This window comes from Podospora pseudoanserina, chromosome 4 (genome assembly GCF_035222485.1).
Source record: "Podospora pseudoanserina strain CBS 124.78 chromosome 4, whole genome shotgun sequence".
Taxonomy (NCBI): domain Eukaryota; kingdom Fungi; phylum Ascomycota; class Sordariomycetes; order Sordariales; family Podosporaceae; genus Podospora; species Podospora pseudoanserina.
In genome coordinates, this window is record NC_085923.1 from 1,717,939 (window position 1) to 1,737,195 (window position 19,257).

Genomic DNA, 19,257 nt, shown 5'->3' on the forward strand with positions numbered 1-19,257 from the left:
CATGGGGCAGAAGTAGCCTCAGCAGAGCCTCTTCATCCTACCTTGCCTGACCTACCTATCTGGACGGACTCCAAGCTTCATCAGAAGCATCTGACAATCAATACTGCACCGCGATCCTATCCGATGTGCACACATTTTACCATACTCAAGCTCTGGTGTCCTCCTCACGGCGTCACCCTTCGACCCCAAGACATCCTCTCATACCAACTTTGCACCATCTCACACAGCCTTCTGGAATCCGTCGCCAAAGTGTAAAGCGCCCAAGTTGACTCACCGAACATACCCAAAGTTCACCACAAGCACTATCGCACAATCCCAGCCTTGTGATAATCTCATCCCTATGATCATCACCTCAACCGCCCATGTTTGGTGCAAGAGCTACCTACGCACCACACCCACACACATAGTGCTTGCTGACAGTGTGTGCTCAGCGGGCGGCTAACGTTGAACCAAAACCCTCAGCATCGCCCCAGATTAGTGCCGCCAAAAATGTCGTGCATATCCAACTTTGCTGCACCCTCGTGGAACAGAGCCAATCAGTGAGGCCGTGTGACTGTGATCTGCCTGTGATTCGCCGTGATGGGTGTTCACACCATTCTTTTTTTGCTGTTGCGCGAAAAACTTCTCTTTCCATTCCTGGGTATTTTAGGGTGGGTGATAGATTGGGTTGGTGATGATGCGTGCGCGTCTATGTTGCCAGTGAGGTGAAGGGATGTTGGTGATGGTGACTCTTGTGAGATCCAGATTTGGGGGTTGTCATGCTACGCTTCCTTGCCATGTCTACGGTGTTATTCACCTCACAGATGATTGACAATATCTTCAAGGTAACCTGGGGAAAGGTGAAGTTCAAGTTTGCTGAATCATCCCATCTCCAGGCTTCCTTCCCTCTTCACACCCACACGATGAAACCCGAAACTTGGAACATCGCAGTCCCAGCACCGCCATCTCGTGCTCGCACTTACATAACCCTTCTAGAAGGGAAAAACAGCCACACACAACTCTAGGCAACCTATCCACGAGCATGCCTTCAAGACTGCATGTCAGGAATTGTGCAGAGAAACTAGCCTGCTTATGTATTTTTAGGTGTGGGAGAGACACAAGATCTGGGTTTAGTCAGTATGACGGTGTCTCCTCAACCACAGGCTTACCAGGTGCTGCTGTTGGGCTAGGCGCAGTGCAGTAGCAGCGTTGCAATGGAAGCGCGATCGTTGAAGGAGGGGTCAGTATGTACACCCCCCCCTTCCAACATTCCCCCTCCTCTCTCCAAGGTGAAGGCGTGCGCGGACGTCCAACTCCGTACTCTGGTTGGAGAAAAGGAAAGTATTCCCCCATCGTGAATGTATGGCAGCGTACTGTTTTTCACACACGGTGCTGTCCTCTTTGGGGTTGACCTCCACAGAAAGATGATAATATGTTGCCTCTTTACCGCTTCTGGCGGATGTCTCGGTTACGATGCTGACCTGCCTCCTAATAATTCCTCGGCCTTCACTCCTTTTGCTGCCGGATTCACCAGCAGACCGAGCACCGAGAGAGTTCTCAACGGATGCCGGCAGCACTTGTCTCATTCTCACGTTGCAGCTGATGGCCGATGATATTGCAGACTGACCGGATCGAGGGCCGATGTGATATGCCGTGCTCAGCGGGAACTTGCCAGAAATTTAGATTCATGAACCACGAACTGCATGCAGTGTCCCGCAGGCAAGGTAGGTAGGAAAGTTCAGGCGCCTCACCCCAAGCTCACAAAATCGTACTTCTTCTACTGCTGCCCAGCACCTCGCTCAGAGCCTAACCTCGAAGCCACCATAACTGTTCAGCTGATGGCAAACACTGGGCATCTCTTAACGGCTCTTCTGGGCATGCAACAGTTCGTCCGGCGCTTGCTGCATGACGTCGTGAGGTTACCCTGTCCAAACACTCCATCTCCCCACACCTGGATTGATTTCGCTGCCCAGTCAGGAGATTTATTACGTCAAATAAAACGAACCCTTCGCTTTAATTTCCGATCGAAAAAGTCCTGATTCTGATCAAGTTCGGCAAGGAATAGACGCGTTTGGCGAGTAATAAAACTTCAAGATCATGGAGGGCGGGGTTGGGTCTTGATCGCGGGGGAGGGGCAGACGTGCAGCATGCAACGGAGATCGCCAAACCCCGCAGCTAACCGGAGTAGCCCAGGACCCTAACCCTTGCTTTTGTCCGTTCCATGTCCTCGCCCCTGAGTGGTACAGGGGGAGTTATCTACTACTACATCGTGACAACAGACAAAGAGCTAGATGATTCGGTGCAATGAGAGATACGCTGTCGAATCCAGAAATACCAACAAACTCTACTGTTACAAAACCGCTGTTCAAGATATGAGTGAAGCGAGCTAGGTACGGATAGCGATGGTGTTATCACCATTATCTCAGCCCCTGCCATCTATCAAATCAGGTAATGGGGTCGTCAGAAGTGTCAATTATAGTATTATACGTGGGAGAGTTGCCCAGGTGCCTCTATAAAACCGACCCAGGCAGCTCAGATCCTACTGCCAAGATATTAATTCCTCAATAGTGGGCCTCATTGGCTATTCTGACACTATCATGAGCGATAAACAAAAAAAAAAACCCTCACTCCACCACACAACCAAACGAGACAAAAATGGAATGTCACTCGACGTGGGCCTGATTCGAACAGACGCTCCCGAAGGAACAAGATTTCTAGTCTTGCGCGTTAGACCACTCCGCCACCACGCCTTTGAACTTGGTTGAAATGGGTGTCGGAGATGGGAGTTATGTTGGGACTATGCACCCGGATGATACACTTCTTTTGCTCGAAGCAGAAATCTGCACTGCTTTCCATAGCCAACGGTATCTAACCGCTCGTGTTCTTCATCTCTTCCACCCGGGTATGAGGGGTATCTATTTGCGCACCTGAGCACACAGCTGCACCACTTTCTATACACACTCCAGACCCCTGACCTTGGAGCTGTTCTCTCCAAGTTGATGTTCCATTATTTCTGAAGCCCAGAATTATCCAACAATGCTTCCATTTCATACCTGCTTCCTTTCCCCAGAAGCCACTTTCCCCTGGGTATGTATGTAGATCCATGACAACCATCAGCCCCCCCGTGCCAGCAGGTTCAGTCAACAGCCAGCTGGACCCCCTAAACCCGCCCAATTCTCTTCCAACACTGGCCCTACTACCCCCTAGCAGGGCCGTATAACCGTCACCAAGCCTTTCCCACCCCAAAGCTTCCCTTCTTCCCCAGCGTGCCCCCTCGGCCTCCTCCATTTCCACTCTGCCCACTCTTCTTCGACTCAGGACTATCATTGCTACTCCCCCCATTCCCACTCTCATCCCCCTAAACCCACTATCCTCCGTCCCCCTCGTCACAGGCCTCTTCCCCTTCCCACTACCCCCCTCCCCCGCGCTCTCATCCGTATCCCGCCCCCCCAACAAACCCGTCCTAAACCCCCTAACCTCCCGCTCCCTCTCCAATTCCATCTCCCTCCTCTCCGCCAACCTCAACGGCGGCGGCGGCGGCGTCAACAGCGTCCCCAACCCAGGGTACGACTCCCCCCTCACACTCCCATACCCCCATACCCATACCCATACCCATACCCATACCCCCCGAACTAGCAGCCCCACTCAACATACTCTCCCCCTTTGCTGCCCATTATCATCCCCAAACTCCCCCTCTCAGAAGCAATACTCCACTCCCCCTCCTTCTCCCTTCCCCTTTCCGAAGGGGAATCCACAAAAATAGAATACTCCCCCCCCCCTTCCCCCGACTTGGCGGACAATCTCCCAGGCGGCAAAGGCCACACCATCCCCTGCCCATACCCAATCCCACTCGATTGCGTTCTTCTTTTGGGTGCGGGGCGGATGACGATTCTGACTTCCCCTTCGCCTGTCAACCCGCTGTAGGAGCTGTTGGAGGAGGGGCCGGTTGGGACTGTGGGTGCTGGTGCTGATGGCCTCCCGCCAGACATGAGGGGCGGAGGGGAAGGGGAGAGATGCTGCCGGATCTTTGCTTGGGCTTGTCTTCTTTTGATGACCAGACGGCGGAGGATGAACGCGAGGGCTATGAATAGCAAGAGGGCGAGGATGATGCCTAGGACTAGAGCGGCTATTTGGGCGGGGGTGAGGGTTGGTTGTTGGGGTGTGAGGGGGGTGTTGGGGCCCGCTGTGGGAGTTGGGGAGAGGGACATTGTTTCCATTCCTGTTGGTTCCATCACGGAAGTGGTGGTGGTTTCTGATGACGGGAAGGTTGTGATGGTGGTGGTGGTGGTGACATCAGTAAAAGATGCCAAAGTGGTTGGCGCCGGGGAAGAGGGGGTGGCTGAATTTAGAGCCGGAGAATCGGTGGGGAGTGGTTCCGTGGGCTCTGTTGGGTTTGTGGTTTCTGTTGAGTCTGTTGGTGTGAGAGAAGTAGCTGACTCGGAACCGGTCGTTGAGGAGGGTGTGGGTTCTATTGGGGACTGGTCCATCGGTACTGTAGCCTCCGGTACGGTAGTTGTGCTCGAGGACAAAGGTCTAAAGACGGTTGTGGTGACGAAGACTGTGGTAGCTGCGTTAGGAGCCGCCAGCGTGGTTGAGAAAACGATATTGGTGAGTGTTCTTGTCGTGACACCAGGAACAAAGACCGTCGTTCTGATCACGACCGTGGAAGTGAGCGTTGCCTCTTGCCGTTTCCCGACCGCAGCTCTGCCTCCCATATACTCTCTGCTCGATATTGGGGTTGTACGGGGTTCCGGACTGCTAGTAGGCGCCAGGACAAAACGCGTTTGAACTGGCGTGATCTCAACAGGGCTTCCAAAGGTTCGTTTTGCCCTCCTTACGAAAGACGTTACAATAACCGTCGAAGTAGCTGTACGCTGTGTTGGATTAATAAAAGTGAGAAGCTGGGTGCTGGTAGTAATAGCAAGTCTGGTCTCTGCAAAGGAGGTGACCGTGCTGGTGATGGTTTGTGTGACGGTGATAATGGCCAAACTGGATGCTGCCGGCAGCGGTCTGCTGTCGTTGTTAGTCTTCAACTGCCAGCCTGGATATTAGTTGCGGGAAGTAACTTACATCGAAGCAGTTGTCTGAACACAGTCACTCTCGTGACATGTGACACCGGCCGCTGAACAGCATGCTGCTTCTCCAGTCGGCAACATGCAGCATCCAATCTCTTCCAGGCAGTCGATTGTTGTGCCATTTTTGCCTTGACACACAGCCCGTGTCGAATCGGCATCATCTGTTGTATCTTTTGTGTTTTGTCTCCTTCTCCTTGGTCGTCTTGATGAAGATTCTGTAGTTTTCTCGCTGAGGGACCTAGAAATATCCGCTGGCCTCGTGTAACTGTCTCCCAATTGCCCAATTCTCCCCATAGCTCTTTGATGCTTTGTCTCGCCATCTACCAAATTGTGTGCTTTATTTCGTATATCACCAAGAACTAGCTCAGATGAGGGACCTGAAAGCCGTTGAGTATTCCCAAGCGCCGCAGTTGTGAGTCCCAGGACGAGGCTGCCCAAGGTTTTCAACATCAACATATGGCATTATGGGCCCGAGTACCTTGTGCTGAAGAGGTGAAGCTCCTAGAAGCTAGAAGGAAATGAAAAAGAGTGGAAGCCTTGCTGGTCAGTGCCGGCCTGGATAGATATCGACTGTGGTCAGAAAGAAACGCAATGAACGGACATCAAGCCTCGTGTGGGGAGAACGAGATAGATCGACTTGATGAGATAGGGCGAAAGAGAAAATAGGAACATTCCGGGGAATGTGGGGGATATGGCGTGGAGGATAGGTGTTTCCCACGGTAGCGGAACCGTCGTGATGGTGCCTTGCACTCTGCACTCCGCATCAGGTGTCGATCTCAGAACGATAGAAAAAGATGGGAAGAGACTGCTGCTTCCTTGATCCGAAATGACGCCAAGCTGTCGACCGAAGCTCAAGAACGACGTGCAACTGAAGCTGGGTAGCCAAGGCATGATGTGTGAGGGCGATCGCGGAGCCACAGTGATCTGGTACCACAGATTCGTGGTCGGAGCAGCCAGTGGGAGCCCTGGATGGCACTGAACCAGCCTTCTTGTGGTCAGGCTCTGACCGGCATCCGAAGCCTCGAAAGCTTCTGGAAGCTTGATGAACGGGAAAGCCTATTAATGCTGGGGTTCGAGCCGCTGCTGTATGGATGAGATCAAGGGGTGGTGGTCGATAGATGGGATGGCCAGGGGTGGTTGACCTAGACATCCGATCTATTGCTATGCACAGGTGACAGCCAGGCCTGTCGCTGGTGTCGATATCTTCGCCCTGACAGACTGAATATCGAGAAGCTGCGACTGATGACATCGCGACGTTGATAGGAGCTGTCATGATCCCAGGCCATCTACTGGCCGCATATGCATCTTCAATATTTGTGCATTCTCTCGCAGGTTTGCAAGTGAACCACTTGTGTGGATGTCATCTTGGAGTGGAGCTGTCGTCTGAGCGCTCTTGACCGGCGGGTGCCGGCATATAGCGATGGTGATGAGATGACATGAGGTCAGATCTCGCAGCTGCAGGTGTTGCGGTTCATGCGGGGGGCCGGGTGCATCGGATCCGATCGTATACTTCCTGATCCCTGTCGAGGTCAGAAAGCGGCTTGTCGGTGTGTTTTGCCTTCTTGTTGGACAGTAAATAAAAAGAGCAAAGTTTGTCCACGGGATCTCCAAGTTGTCGAGAAAGCTACTGCCCTGAGCTCCTTGGCGAGCGAGGATACGTTTATCTCGGTTCACGCTCAATGAGGGCATAACTGGCATGACACACGCCGTCCGAGTCACACGGGTGAGATAGCACTAAGAGCGCCTTTCTCGTGCTCGGTTTTGAGCACTTTCAATTGTTGAGCTTTTCCTGAGCCAATATGCCGCCAGTCACCTTGCCGACAATGACGATGTCGAGACAACGGACCTAGCCGAGCAAAAGGTCTACTCCAAGTTAACTTTGTTGTCAGGCACAGTTTAGTACCGTTGCTATGGCCGGGAACTGCAAGTCCTTGTGCTGATAGTTCTCAAGCCGTAATGCTGAGCGGCTGCGTGATCGACGAAGATCAGACAAGGTCCCGAGTCCCGGGTAGGGTACCAACGCCAACACGACCAGACTATTGCATGATATCAGCAAGCTTCTAGAACTCCCAAACTTATCCTCTGCAATAAAACCACATTATAATCGAACCGAGTTTGTGAACCTGATTTGAATTTGCTTTTCCCTCCCCACCACAAAAAGCCTTCCCCTAGACCTCGTCCAGAGATGCGCCCCTCCAGTTCGTAGCTCATCACCATGCCCGCTACCTACATAATGTACAGTATTAAAAACACAAGGCGGGGCCGTGTCAGTTCTAACCCAATGCATAGCTGATGAAATGCTCCTCGCCGCCCAAATTCTACCCAAAAATATCCCTCATAACGCCTGGCCTGCCCGCCGCATGCACGCCCGCCTGCCTGCCCCATTTTTTTAAAAAAAAACAAAAGTCGAGTGAAGATGTTGTGTACAATGCGGTAGATGGCCAGGCTGTGGTGCAAGTGTCGTCTCTCGATACCGTCTTTCGAACAGTCGTTGTCAGTCGTCTTGGCCCAACCTGTCACCCATTCGCTCGATATGTCGTTCCCCCTGGAGAAAGAAAACGTCTTATTTCTTATCCTTGTACAGCTTTGGATTCCACCCCTCTTTTACCTCGGCCTCTTGCTCCGCCTTCTCCATATGTGGGCGCACCTCGGCCTCGATCCTTTCCCTCGCACGCAGGATCTTGCTCTGCAGGTAGAATGAACCGCCCTTTTTGGGGTCGTTGTTGTCAAACAAGCGCTTGAATCGCTCCATGACCTCCTCCATATTGGCTTCCCCCTTTTGTGGTGGCTTGACGTTGAGGATCTTGCAGGCTTCGTCGAGGGTCATGCCGCTGCTGAGGCTGGCGCGGCCGGCGGTGCCATTGCCGGACTGGGCCTGGGCGCGTTGGTAGGCCGAGGAGGCGGCGGCTTGCTTGTAGGCTTCGGCGAAGGAGCGGCCGAGAACGCGGGTGCCGATGAGGACGACTTGGGTTATGAGGCGGTAGGCCTGGGCGGGGTGTTGGTTAGTTGCAAGGGTGGTGAGAACAAGGTATGCCGATGCTTACCATTTTGAACTACAAGCAGACGTCGGCGACCTTGCAAGCCTTCCTTGTGCTGGGTGAGAGTGAGGGAGGAGGGAAGGTGGCGGTGAGATTGTGTGGTCGTCGGCGGCAGTGGGTGGTGGTGGTGATGGTAGTGGTGTGGAAATTCACAGAAGCGACAGCAACATGACCGAATCCATGCTTCGAAAAATTGTCCGCCTTCGAGATGCCGCGCCGCCGATTGCCGGCAAGCTATTGTGACAGCTGTTTAAATTGTAGCCAACAGTTGGCAACAGCCCGTCTTGGCACCCTTCACGCTTGGCCCGTCCCACCAAGCGGCTTGGTGACGCCGCCTGGCCAGTGCTGGCGCAGGGAGCTTGACATCTGAAAGATGCAACATCGCAACTTTGTCAGTTAACAATCCTGGTCATTGTCCACGCAATTGTCCACCACCACGCTCTTTACTGACACATCACGAGCGATACCGAGAGCTTCAAAGATTAACGAGTCGACAATCAGCATCCAACTCGACAACCTCGAGTGTCCTCCACGACCGAGTAACTTGCATGCATACAGCTCCCCCGTCAACGATCCCCTGAACACGACATACGAACAGGGACACCAGATCACCACATCGCGAACACTCGAAGCCCCCAAAAATGTCAAATTACTACGGCGGCGGCCCCGCCCAGCCAAACCCCGGTCTTCAGTTCTACCAGTCCAACTACGCACAACCAGTATCTGGCCACGCGACCCCATCACAAGCATCCTACGGCTATGGCGGTCCCTCCTCCGGCGGCTTCGGCAGCAGCTTCACCTCTGGCTTCGCCGGCGCCCCAGGAGTATCAGGCCGCATGGACGAGCAAGGTGGGCTAAGAACAGGCTGGCTCGCCGCCTTTTCAACAGAGGGGTACGACGGGGAGCCGCCCTTATTGGAGGAGTTGGGGGTATCATTCACAAAGATCCAGCGCAAGGTCAGCAACCCACAACTCACCATCTCTCAAGCATGATCAAACTAACATATTTACTCCCCAGACCTTCGCCGTCCTAAACCCCTTCTCCCGCGTAGACCAACACCTAATGGACGACTCCGACCTCGCCGGTCCCGTCCTCTTCTTCTTCCTTGTTCGTCCCCCCTCCCTTTCACCCCCCCATCCTTTTCTAACCTGTTTCTCCCAGTTCGGAACCTTCCTCATGCTCTCCGGCTCCGTCCACTTCGGCTTCATCTACGGCCTCGCCGTCCTCGGCTCAGTATCCCTCCACACAATCCTCTCCCTTATGGCACCCCCCGTCGACCCCTCCACCGCCGTTCCCTCCGCCCCCGGTCAATCATCCTACCCCGGCGCGCCCGTCCACCACCACTCCCAGTCCCAATCCGGTGCTACGACCACATTGACGTTTGCCCGATCCGCCTCGGTACTGGGGTATTGTCTCCTCCCACTGGTAGCCACCTCCCTAGTCGGAATCGTCATGCCCATGGCGACACCCTTCGGGATTTTCTTGACCACCTTGGCGGTGTTATGGAGCAGTTATGCCGCCAGTGGAATCTTTTGCTCGGTGGGGGGGATGAACAGGCAGAGGTTTTTGGTGGCGTATCCGTTGGCGTTGTTTTATGTCGGGTTTGGGATCATGGGCGTTTTTAGTAGCAGAGGGGGGAAGGCAGGGAAGGCGTAGGAAGGGAAGACAGGGTAGGATACAGGGTTGAATTTTGTGAGATGGGGAAGAGGCTGGGGAGTGGGAAGGAATATAGCGTGGTGATTATGTTGACATTATTATGATTATTGCCAAAAATGGGGGCGGTGTGATGGAGTTGGGGGGAGGGGGTTATTTTGGTGTACTAGTATAATGACAGATGATATTGAATATCAGATGGGATGAGAGCGTGTGTTGATGGTAGAATAATGGCCAAGTTGACACTTCCAGCTGCTAGTTGTGCTGCTTTCGATCACGTTGAACTATGGTCAAGAGGTCATGGGTTTGCATATTGGTTAGATCTTCATTCGTCATCCCAAGTCCTTTCTCCATCTACAGAAGCAACACAACGCGCCCCATCACCTGTTATCTGAATCCCTTCAATCAGAGTACCTCCCAAACCAAACACCACAGTGTGAAAAACAGAATATATATATTATAAAAACATGTTCCCGCTTTTGAAAATTTTATTCAGGCTCTCTCTTTTGATTTGATTCCGCTAATGCAAATGCTTTCATGTCCAGTCCGCAAGTCTGTGTGGTAGTTATCCTGCCACGACCCCCACAACCTTTTCTTGTTCCACCATTATATTCTATGCTTTGTAGCACGAGACCCGAGAGCGGCAAAAAGTGAAAACGTCAAATACAACGAGCCCGACCCATGTGAAAAAAACCATTTGCCCCCTCCCCCCTCCCCACCGCCAACCGAAAACACCATGCATGAAGAATCCCCCGTGCCGTGATGGAAACCCAGCCCGAGGAAAGAAAAAAACACCCCTAATATATTGATCAAACAACCCCCTCCCCCCTTCTTCTCCTCGCTGACCACACAACAGGCCGTGATAATCCATTGGACCGTTACAGACAACAAAGACGACATGCCCCTTCAAATCTCATCCACAAATCTTGAGAATTCTCAACCTCTTCCTAGCTCACGGTAGTCTCCTCAGTTCGTCAATTCATCCCTCGCAACCTCATCCTCCGAATCGTCCTACGAGCGCAGCACATCCCTCGCTCTTTTCTTTCGCGGCCGGTGGACGGGCGCTATCCTCCTCATCCTCCGAGTCGCTGTCTCTCTTCCTCTTTCTTGATCCTGACCCTCCAGAAGAAATACTGCCCCTCATCGTCATCATCAAAAGGATTCCCATCAGCAGCAACCCCCTTCAGCTTCTTCATCAGAAACAGTAGCACCTTCATCTTCAGGAAGAGGAGGACTAACACCCTCATCCTCAGGGGCAGTCTCCTCATCCTCATCAGAAGCCTCCTAATTCTGAGCCTCCTCCTTCTCGGCAGCAACAATACCGTACTGCCCGCCCGCACCAGCAAAGACGATCTTCCTGTCCCTGATGGCGGTGTTGTCAATAAGTGTTGGCGACTCAATATCATCCGTAGTCCCCTGGCCAGTCTGGTAGTTGGCCGAGAAACCCCAGCTGTAAACCTTGCCATCCTTGGTGACAGCAAAGCTGTGGTCGGTGCCAGCGGCGACCTGGACAACATCCTTGACCTCGGGGATCTCGGTAGGGACGACGAGGATTCTTGGCTTCTGGCGGTCGTCATAAATAGTATTGTCCTCGGTGAACGAACCGGTTGGCTGACCGACCTGGTGGCCATCAATCCGGCCCCAGGTGAGGAGCTTGCCATCGGTGGTGCATGCCAAAGAGTGGTGCTCACCGCCGGCAATGTCGGCAATCTCGTAACCGCTGAGCGACTCGACAATCTGGGGGCGCATGACGTAGCCGCCGTCGACGCCGACAGAGTCCTCGTGGCCGCACTCGGCGTAGTTGTTGAGACCCCAGCTGATGACACGGCCCTTGGTGTCAATGACGAAGCAGTGGTAAGAACCGCAGGCAAGCTTGACGGCCTTGGCGCGGCCGGGGAGAGAACCAACGCCGGCAGGGTAGAGGGCAGCGGTGTCGTCGCGCTCGAGGAGACGGCGAGCAAGCTGGGCTTGTTGGCCGGCGCCCCAGGCGTAAATCTTATTCTTCTCGTCGAGGGCGAGGATGTGGTTGAGACCGGCAGCAAGCTGCTTGATCTTGGACAGCTCGGGGACGTGGGCTGGGGTCCTTTGAATGCCAACACTACGACTGAAGCCCAGTACACCCTCGTTGCTCTGGAGGCAAATGTTAGAACAAGATCGCGTCGTACAGAGAGTTGTTTTGTCTTACCCTGAATGTACCCCATCCATAGACCTGGCCAGTGGTGGTGAGAGCAAAAGTCGCGCTGTCGCTGGCAACAACCTGAACCCACTCAATATCCTCGGGGAGGCCGCTCGTGTCAATCTCGGCAGGAGTGCTCTCCTTGGGGTTCATGCCAGTGTCGTCCTCGTCATCACTGTCATCGTCCTCATCCTCAACATCTCTGAGCCCACCATCCCACGTGGTGTCGCGTCCGAGAGCGCCCTGATCGTTGACACCCCAGGTGAAGATCTTGTTGTCCTTGGTAAGAGCAGCAACGTGCATGCCACCGCAAGCAATCTGAACAACATTGGAGACATTGGGGTTCAGGCGGGGACGCTTGACATCGATGGGCTTCTTGCCGTCCACCTTAACACTGCCAAGACCGAGCTCGCCAGCGGTGCCCTCGCCAAACACAAACATGTCGAGAACACGCTCGGGCTTCTCGTTGATGGCCTTCAGGACGCGGGCAGGGCGCTTCGCAGCGGGGGCTTTAGGAGCGGCGACCTTCCTCTTCTTGGCCGGTTGCGCCTGCGCGTCGACAGGCTCCTGGGCACTCTCGTCCTCGGAACTTGACGCGACTGGGGCTTGCTCCTCGTCATCCCGGGTGCGTTTTCTCTTGGTGGTAACGACCTTCTTCTCAGGCTCCTCCTTGTTTTCCTTATCAGACTCGGGGGCAACCTCAGCGACAGTCTTCTTCTTGGGCGCGGCCTTCTTGGGCGCGGCCTTCTTGGGAGCAGCGGCGGCCTTCTTGGGCGCGGCAGCAGCCTTCTTGGTGGTAGCGACAGTCTTCTTGGTCGCCGCAGCAATAGTAGTCTTCTTAGTAGCCGTCGTGGCAGTGGTCTTCTTGGTGGTGGTGGTAGCGACAGCCGTCTTTTTGGTCGCAGCGCTCGCGGCTGTCGCGGCAGCTCTTTTGGGAGGCATGGCTCGTGTTGTTGACGCGATGGTCCGTGATGTCCTGAGTAGGCGCTTTGTGAGGGAGAGGTCAAGAGGGCTGTGAGAAAGACGTGGAGAGGGCAAAGATGGTGCTTGTGAGGCTCAACGGGGACAAGATCGTGATAGAGTCGCGACCTTTTTTTTGGTGTCTTTGTTGACAGTCGATGGAACGGGGTGTCGAGGTGTGAGAGGGTTAAGGGTTCGAGGGAGGAATTTTGGGCCGGCGCGCGCACGACTTTTTTGGGCTCGGGTTGGATGGGTTCCCGCTATTTTTCTTGTTTTTGCAGGGGGTTGGTCTTCCACAATGGGGTCCGCAATATGGTGCGCCCTATTATTCTTCAATTGTGCCCTTATTGATCGTGTTTGCCTACTCTACTGCCCCATCGAGATCAATTGTAATCTTGCAAACAATACCATTAATACAATTGGCACTTTTATTTCCCTTGCTGCTGTCGTCGCTTTTGTTGACTCTGCCAGCAGCTCGACCTTTCCAATTCGATGAGCTCATAAGGGACGTGCTCCGTGAGAATTCTTATTGAACCCCTGTCAGCCAATGCAACAGTGGCGCCGGCCCCCTGAAGAGCTTTGGGGAGATTCTGCCGGGCGGTCAGAGGCGAGCTTCCCTTGCTTCGGTGATTTCCTTTGCGCGCCAGTTCGCGACGACATCAGTTGCCAGGGTGAGGAGAGGAGCCCCCTCGTCTGATGATCAACTCCAAGATATCACCAGGTCTGATAGCAATACGGCGCTATGCATCAGCACCTTGAAGGCTGGCATCACGCTGCCCGGTGCGCCGCTGGAGCTGACACGTTGCAAACACTGTTCCCGATCTGATGGCCTGCATTGCAGAACTCACCCGCCACTCGATTTCTTTCTCTCGATAGCATCATGATTTTCTTATCAATGGCCCAACAAACACCCCTACTACCCCTCTCTGTAACCCCATGTGTTCTTGCTTTGCAGAAGGGACCAAGTTGGCAGCTGTGAGCATCAAATCAAGAATTGGGGAGTTCGACAAAGACTCTGAAACCTGATACTGTCAAGGACAGTTGCGAAGGCTCTTGATAACGCCTAACTGGTCAGCAACAGGACCTGTCTTCAAAGACAGCCACCAGTTTCCCCACACTCAGCGCATCCGAGCAAAGGTCCACGATTCCTGTCAAAGTCGAATCGTCGATAAACATATTTTATTATCATATCCCTATTTCTCTTTTTACCCCAACCCAGTTTGATGGCCCAGTTCAGACAACCAGGTCTTCATAATCCTTCCATGCCCCTTCCGTCCTGTCCGTCCCGGCCTCTGTCGAGATGTTGTCCCGGTCATGTCAAATTCCCATAACAAACCCCCAAACGCCATGCAATGCTGTTCCTCAGACCCCAACCCAGAAAGACTTTCCCATAGAGACAAGTTCAGTAAACTTATTTCTTGGTAGTAAAATCAATCTCATTCTCCGGGTTGAACCCCCCATCAGCAGCCTTCTCACAAGTGCAAGCATCTATTCCTCTCATTAGCCACAATCCATTTTCCCCATCTCTCTCTCTCTCTCTCATCCAAAACTTACCAGCAGGTCTTGAACCACAAGCACAAGCCTTCTCAGGCGTCACATTCTCCGAAGCGGCACGCTCGCAGGTGCACTGGCCCGCGGGTCTAGCACGGCAGCTGCATCTCGGTCCGGCGACCGTGTTCTCCGTCGCGGCGGCGGAGCAGGAGCAGTGGAGGGCGGATTGCTTCCCGCAGGAGCAGGTCGCTTGCTTGGCGCAGACGCACTCCGCCGAGGAGGCGTTGTTGTTGGAGGAGCGGCAGCAGGTGGTTGGGGCGGTCATTTTTGTGGTGTGAGCAGTGTGGTGATGGTAGTTGTTGTTGAGAGAAGAGAACTTGGTTGGTGAGAACTATAGTTCAAATAAGTTGCCGACTGTTAATTGTGTGATGTGTGATATTGAATGGAAGACGATCAAAGGAAACCGCCTCTCTTATACAAGTTCAGTATCCAACTGCCGACCTGACATCAACTGGCAGTTGGTCCGTAAGGCTGTCCCGCAAGCTGAGACCTGCGGGGCGAGGCTTGGTCAGGAACCACCTGATTGGGTCATTGACCGGAGGCTGATTGGCTGCTTACACCTCCTGTCGACCAATCAGAGAAGAGGTATTTCACATCGCTGGGCAACCTGCAACGGCTTTCCAACGGTCGAGATGGGTCGAGAACTGTCCATCTTGAAGATCCGCTTCGATATTCTATTTTGAGATGATGCCATTGGTGGAAAGGTGTACTACAAGATGGGATGACTCGGGGGGAAGATCTGGAGATTTGTCAGGCGACAAGTATTTTGGTGACTGGGAGGTCCATTGTTTGTCGAGTTGGGATGTCACGATGTTCTTGGTCAGTGTGGTCACATATGGGATCATCCACCAGGACGGTTGATGCAGGTACCGCAAAGCTGTGGTCGGACCTACATCTGCCTTATTGAAGTCATCGGGGTGCTGCCCTTTGTGACATGATGGGCTTGGACTGGCAGGATACAACCGCGAGGACAGAAGACTCAACATCTCTTCATTTCTTCTCAAAGAGATACAACTCAACAGGATTCCCACCCCCATCAATATGAGGAAGCGGCAGTGTAGCCTCCTCCTCAATACTCCACCCATCAGCAGCCATCAGATCCCAGAACTCTCTCTCGGACGAGTGTCTTGACTTTGTCGACAAAAAGACCTTTGGCCTGACCGACTGCTCGCCGGAATGGCCATGAAGAGCCGAAAGCGTCTGCACCAACGGTGACAAAGTATCCGTGTTGTAGGTGCAGTCACTCACGACAATCAAATCCCAGGTATTATCCTGGACCTGCGCTCCAAACACGCCATTCTGCCCGTCTATCCAGTCGAGGCTCTCAAAGTCTAGCGAGGGTGCTGGTGCTTGGCTGAGAGCTTCCGCTTGCCGGGCGATATTCGCTCTGGCTCGTTCTTCAGCCTCGGGGAGATCAGTCATGAGGATACGAGTTGTCATCTGTCTGGGAGCCTTCTTCAAAGCAAGCAGCCGGGCCACCCCTATGCCTAGTGTCCCGATGCCGCAGCCAACTTCGAGGATGTTCAGTGGCCTGTCCCGATCTTGTTGAAAGAGCTGCTTCAAGGCGGGCATTGGGTTTCCCTTCGGGCTGGTGCTCAGAAACATGTCGGCCAGGAGAGACACAGTGGCAATCCCAGAGTCCCAGATGTGCCGGGCTATGCTATCCCCCATATCCTCCTCCACTTGGAGCGTCTGGTTATCGGCTGTTGGCAGCCTCAAACTCCGAAAGCACACAGGAGGTACTGCTGTGTTCCTGTCCAGCGAGACATCAGAGAATGCCGCTAGGATGAGTCCCTGGCCCGTTGGTGGGTAGATGTCTGTCGTTCCAAGAGCTGTAAGTTGACGGTCTGCCGGCCGGATCTGGATCGTTTTGATGGGGTGTGGAGGCAGTGGAAGATCCAGTTTGAGAACTCTCATCCCAGCCTTCCATTTTGGCGTATTTCGTTGTGTGAGGATAACTGGTACCAGTTGCTCTTTTCCATCTTTTGTCGTCGTGTAAGCGCCGACCACAAGGAGCTCAACTGGGTCTTTGGGTGAGAAGAACGAGTCCCCGAGATCGGTGGTGACGGCGAGTACTAATCGGAGGCATCGTTCTGATCTGACGAACTCGACCACTGGCGGTCGCAGTAGTTTTATGTAATGCATAGTGAGAAAGTTTCTGTGTGAGTTCGTGTGTGAGACGGGGTGAGGTGTGAGTCGTGAAATGAACTGCAGTGCTAGAGCAGCGTCGAGCTCAAAGTGGAATTTTCAGCCATCGCAGAGACTTGATTGGCCCAGGGTTAGGGTAGACAATGGTATGTCTCGTTCGCATGTTCTCGACGGGACCTCTTCAACCAACCAGCCTTGGAGACTGCCGGTGAAGCAGGAATATGAAACTCTTTATCTCTGATTGGCAGTGTTCTTGACCACCATCTGCCATCTTGGTCTACCCGTACAACTACCGTACATTGCCTATCCCGCCCAAGCGCCTAGGTCATCCAGTGCCAAAAAGAAACCACAAACCCAAGGGTATCCGGAGCTTTGAGCCAAGCCCAATCCTCTCCTCTTCCAAGATTCATTCTCAGACCCGCAAGCCATTTGAACTCCCAACGAAACTCCGTAAATGCGCCTTCTCATTGTGTTTTTGTCATTGGAAATTTTCCACGCGTCTGTCATCATCTCCGTTGCCAGTCTTTCGGGTTTTCCAACACTCGAATCATGTACCTAGTATTGGACGCAGTGAGAGAGGCCGTCCAGCAACTTCCTCACGTCCGGCTATATGGCACAGCCAAGGTAAGCCGGACCCGAACCCTCCGTAATGGACGTCCTCCGTGTATCCAGGGACACCCTTCCTGCTGGGCTTCCCGTGTAAAAAGAACTCAGGTCCACTCCCGGCAAATATCTCAACCCATCCATGTCGACGGGCCTGCCCGTGGATCCTGAAGATTTATTGTTGTAATAGCTCCCTGTAGACCACGTTGGTATTCATGGTACCCCTGGTTTCTTTTTCTTCTTCTTTTTTGGGCGTGGGGGTTCGTCGAAGCCTCGGGTGATGAACCCACTGCTGTCTCGGCGAAAGGGATGTGCTCCTGGGCTGAGGACCCATTCGTCCAGGCTGATGAGGTCTGGTGGTGAGAAGATGAGGTAGTAGTACTTGAGTGTTTCGGCTAGCCAGAAGCTCTGAACATGATCAGGATATGTCAGTAATCAGTGGCAAGCCTTGAGATTGAGTGGCGCTTACCTCCATCGAATCCAGCTTCTTCAGTAGGCCATGAACAGTGACATCGCTGATGGCAGAAAACGCCAGCTCCGTCTCGGTAGCCCCGACTACGCTCTGGAACATCTCCCATGCCAGCTCTTGGTACTCCTTGTTTCCCGTAATTCTGAACATGACGAACAAGCTCTCGATAGCCTCCGGTCTGAGTAGGTACTTTGGGTCCTTCACCGACTTGAACGGCTTCCTCAGCTTCCTGCTGCCCTCTTTCCGCCACTTGTCCTCATCAAACTTGCACGGCCCGTCCCTCCAGTCGCCCTCGCAAGGAACCGCCTCGAGCACCTCTGGCATCAAACCCGTGGGAAACGCCCCGTAAGCCCACGCACAACCCCGAGTGAGCTGCTCCCCAATCTTGACATATTCCTCGTTCCCAAACAGCTTCCCTCCCAGCCCAAACATCCCCCCCGCATAGCAACCCAAATGCTGAACCTTTGGCGCCGTTTCTACTTCATCCCCGTTCATCCTCGCCTCACCAACCAACAGTACATCCCTCCTATCCCCTATCTCATCCCTATCCTCCTCCGCGAGCATGGGCCGGAAGAGCAACCAATCCTCCGCCACCCCCATGGCTTCTTTCCACATCCTCTCCAACCTCCCCTCTCTCCCCCTTCCGAGCAAAGCCGCCGTCTTGAGTAGATTACCATAAACGCCCTCCGCCCCCTTCCCCAGGCCAAAAACCTCATCACCTTCAGTCCCTTTCACAGGCCACAACCCCCTCAACTTCGTCCTCTCCTGCCCCTCCTCCAAAACATCCACCTCCCCACTCACAGTATCACAATACTTTTTATCACCGATCAGCTGTCCCAACCGTGTAAACTCCAACCAAGCCCCCGTCCTCGTTCCCTCTCGCCCCTTCCCCTTTTCCATCAACAACCCCCCCAACTCCCCCGCCCTTTCCAACAACCCCCACTCCCCAGACAAATCATACCCAGCAACCAACCCCCCCAGATACCTCCCCATATCCACCCCCCCCTTCCCCCCCGCGAAATCAATCTTGCAAACCTCCTCCACAACATCATAAAACTCCTCCCTCAAATCCATGACCCACAACACATCCAAACTATCAACCAACGTCCCCGCCCAGCCCAACGTCGTTTTTCCTCTCCCTGACACAGGAGCGAGTTCGTCTGAGGGATAAGCATGGAGTTTGTAAGCCGTCCATGACTTTAGGAAGGCGGACTTGACGGCGGCGCGGCGGGAGAGAGAGATGTTATTTGGGCGGTAGCCTGGTGGAAAAAAGAATTGGACTGGATGGAGGGGACGTAATGGTTCTTTGACGGGTTTGGCGGGTGATCGGGAAGGGGGGTCTTGGTGGGAAGGATGTGGTGAGGTTTGGGAGTGTGGTGGTGATGGTGGTGATGGTGGTGATGGTGGTGGTGGTAAGTCGACGGGAACAGGCCTGTAAAACGATCGTCGCACAGACGGCGGCTTCAACAAGAAGAAAAAGAAGAAAAACACGACAGTGACAAGCAGGAGCCGGCGCATTCGCCGATCAAGAACCATCTTCGCGGATGGGGGGGGCTGTCTGCGGACCGGCGTCCGGTGAGGTGCGGGGAATTGCCCACTGTCTGT

The 19,257-nt window shown here is 53.8% G+C and overlaps 7 protein-coding genes and 1 non-coding gene across 8 annotated transcripts; 2 read left to right on the plus strand and 6 right to left on the minus strand.

Annotated features, from left to right (window-relative positions):
- The first annotated feature begins 2,647 nt into the window (after nucleotides 1-2,647).
- Nucleotides 2,648-2,729, plus strand: QC764_0065320. Its single transcript has one exon. It is a non-coding gene; the product is annotated as a tRNA-Ser (tRNA).
- An 882-nt stretch (nucleotides 2,730-3,611) lies between these two features.
- QC764_403380 (uncharacterized protein) lies at nucleotides 3,612-6,700 on the minus strand (the record flags this gene model as incomplete). The annotated part of the gene is made up of 2 exons (XM_062946621.1): nucleotides 5,050-6,700; nucleotides 3,612-4,992 (listed from the first exon to the last, which is right to left on the minus strand). Exons 1-2 carry the CDS (start codon nucleotides 5,508-5,510, stop codon nucleotides 3,612-3,614), a joined length of 1,842 nt encoding a protein of 613 aa, XP_062800381.1. The 5' UTR covers nucleotides 5,511-6,700.
- Nucleotides 6,701-7,170: 470 nt separating this feature from the next.
- Nucleotides 7,171-8,284, minus strand: PAM16 (mitochondrial import inner membrane translocase subunit TIM16). The gene is made up of 2 exons (XM_062946620.1): nucleotides 8,099-8,284; nucleotides 7,171-8,040 (listed from the first exon to the last, which is right to left on the minus strand). Exons 1-2 carry the CDS (start codon nucleotides 8,099-8,101, stop codon nucleotides 7,618-7,620), a joined length of 426 nt encoding a protein of 141 aa, XP_062800382.1. The 5' UTR covers nucleotides 8,102-8,284; the 3' UTR covers nucleotides 7,171-7,617.
- On the plus strand, nucleotides 8,272-9,986 carry QC764_403360 (uncharacterized protein). The gene is made up of 3 exons (XM_062946619.1): nucleotides 8,272-9,048; nucleotides 9,110-9,199; nucleotides 9,254-9,986. Exons 1-3 carry the CDS (start codon nucleotides 8,734-8,736, stop codon nucleotides 9,746-9,748), a joined length of 900 nt encoding a protein of 299 aa, XP_062800383.1. The 5' UTR covers nucleotides 8,272-8,733; the 3' UTR covers nucleotides 9,749-9,986.
- Nucleotides 9,987-10,209: 223 nt separating this feature from the next.
- On the minus strand, nucleotides 10,210-13,342 carry QC764_403350 (uncharacterized protein). Its single transcript, XM_062946618.1, has 2 exons — nucleotides 11,931-13,342; nucleotides 10,210-11,875 (listed from the first exon to the last, which is right to left on the minus strand). Exons 1-2 carry the CDS (start codon nucleotides 12,861-12,863, stop codon nucleotides 11,030-11,032), a joined length of 1,779 nt encoding a protein of 592 aa, XP_062800384.1. The 5' UTR covers nucleotides 12,864-13,342; the 3' UTR covers nucleotides 10,210-11,029.
- A 690-nt stretch (nucleotides 13,343-14,032) lies between these two features.
- QC764_403340 (uncharacterized protein) lies at nucleotides 14,033-14,697 on the minus strand (the record flags this gene model as incomplete). Its single annotated transcript, XM_062946617.1, has 2 exons — nucleotides 14,033-14,369; nucleotides 14,436-14,697. The coding sequence occupies 2 exons, from the start codon at nucleotides 14,695-14,697 to the stop codon at nucleotides 14,293-14,295; spliced, it is 339 nt and encodes a 112-aa protein (XP_062800385.1). The 3' UTR covers nucleotides 14,033-14,292.
- A 725-nt stretch (nucleotides 14,698-15,422) lies between these two features.
- QC764_403330 (uncharacterized protein) lies at nucleotides 15,423-16,577 on the minus strand (the record flags this gene model as incomplete). Its single annotated transcript, XM_062946616.1, has 1 exon — nucleotides 15,423-16,577. The coding sequence occupies one exon, from the start codon at nucleotides 16,575-16,577 to the stop codon at nucleotides 15,423-15,425; it is 1,155 nt and encodes a 384-aa protein (XP_062800386.1).
- Nucleotides 16,578-17,396: 819 nt separating this feature from the next.
- QC764_403320 (uncharacterized protein) lies at nucleotides 17,397-18,726 on the minus strand (the record flags this gene model as incomplete). The annotated part of the gene is made up of 2 exons (XM_062946615.1): nucleotides 17,397-17,591; nucleotides 17,653-18,726. 2 exons carry the CDS (start codon nucleotides 18,724-18,726, stop codon nucleotides 17,397-17,399), a joined length of 1,269 nt encoding a protein of 422 aa, XP_062800387.1.
- Nucleotides 18,727-19,257: the final 531 nt, after the last annotated feature.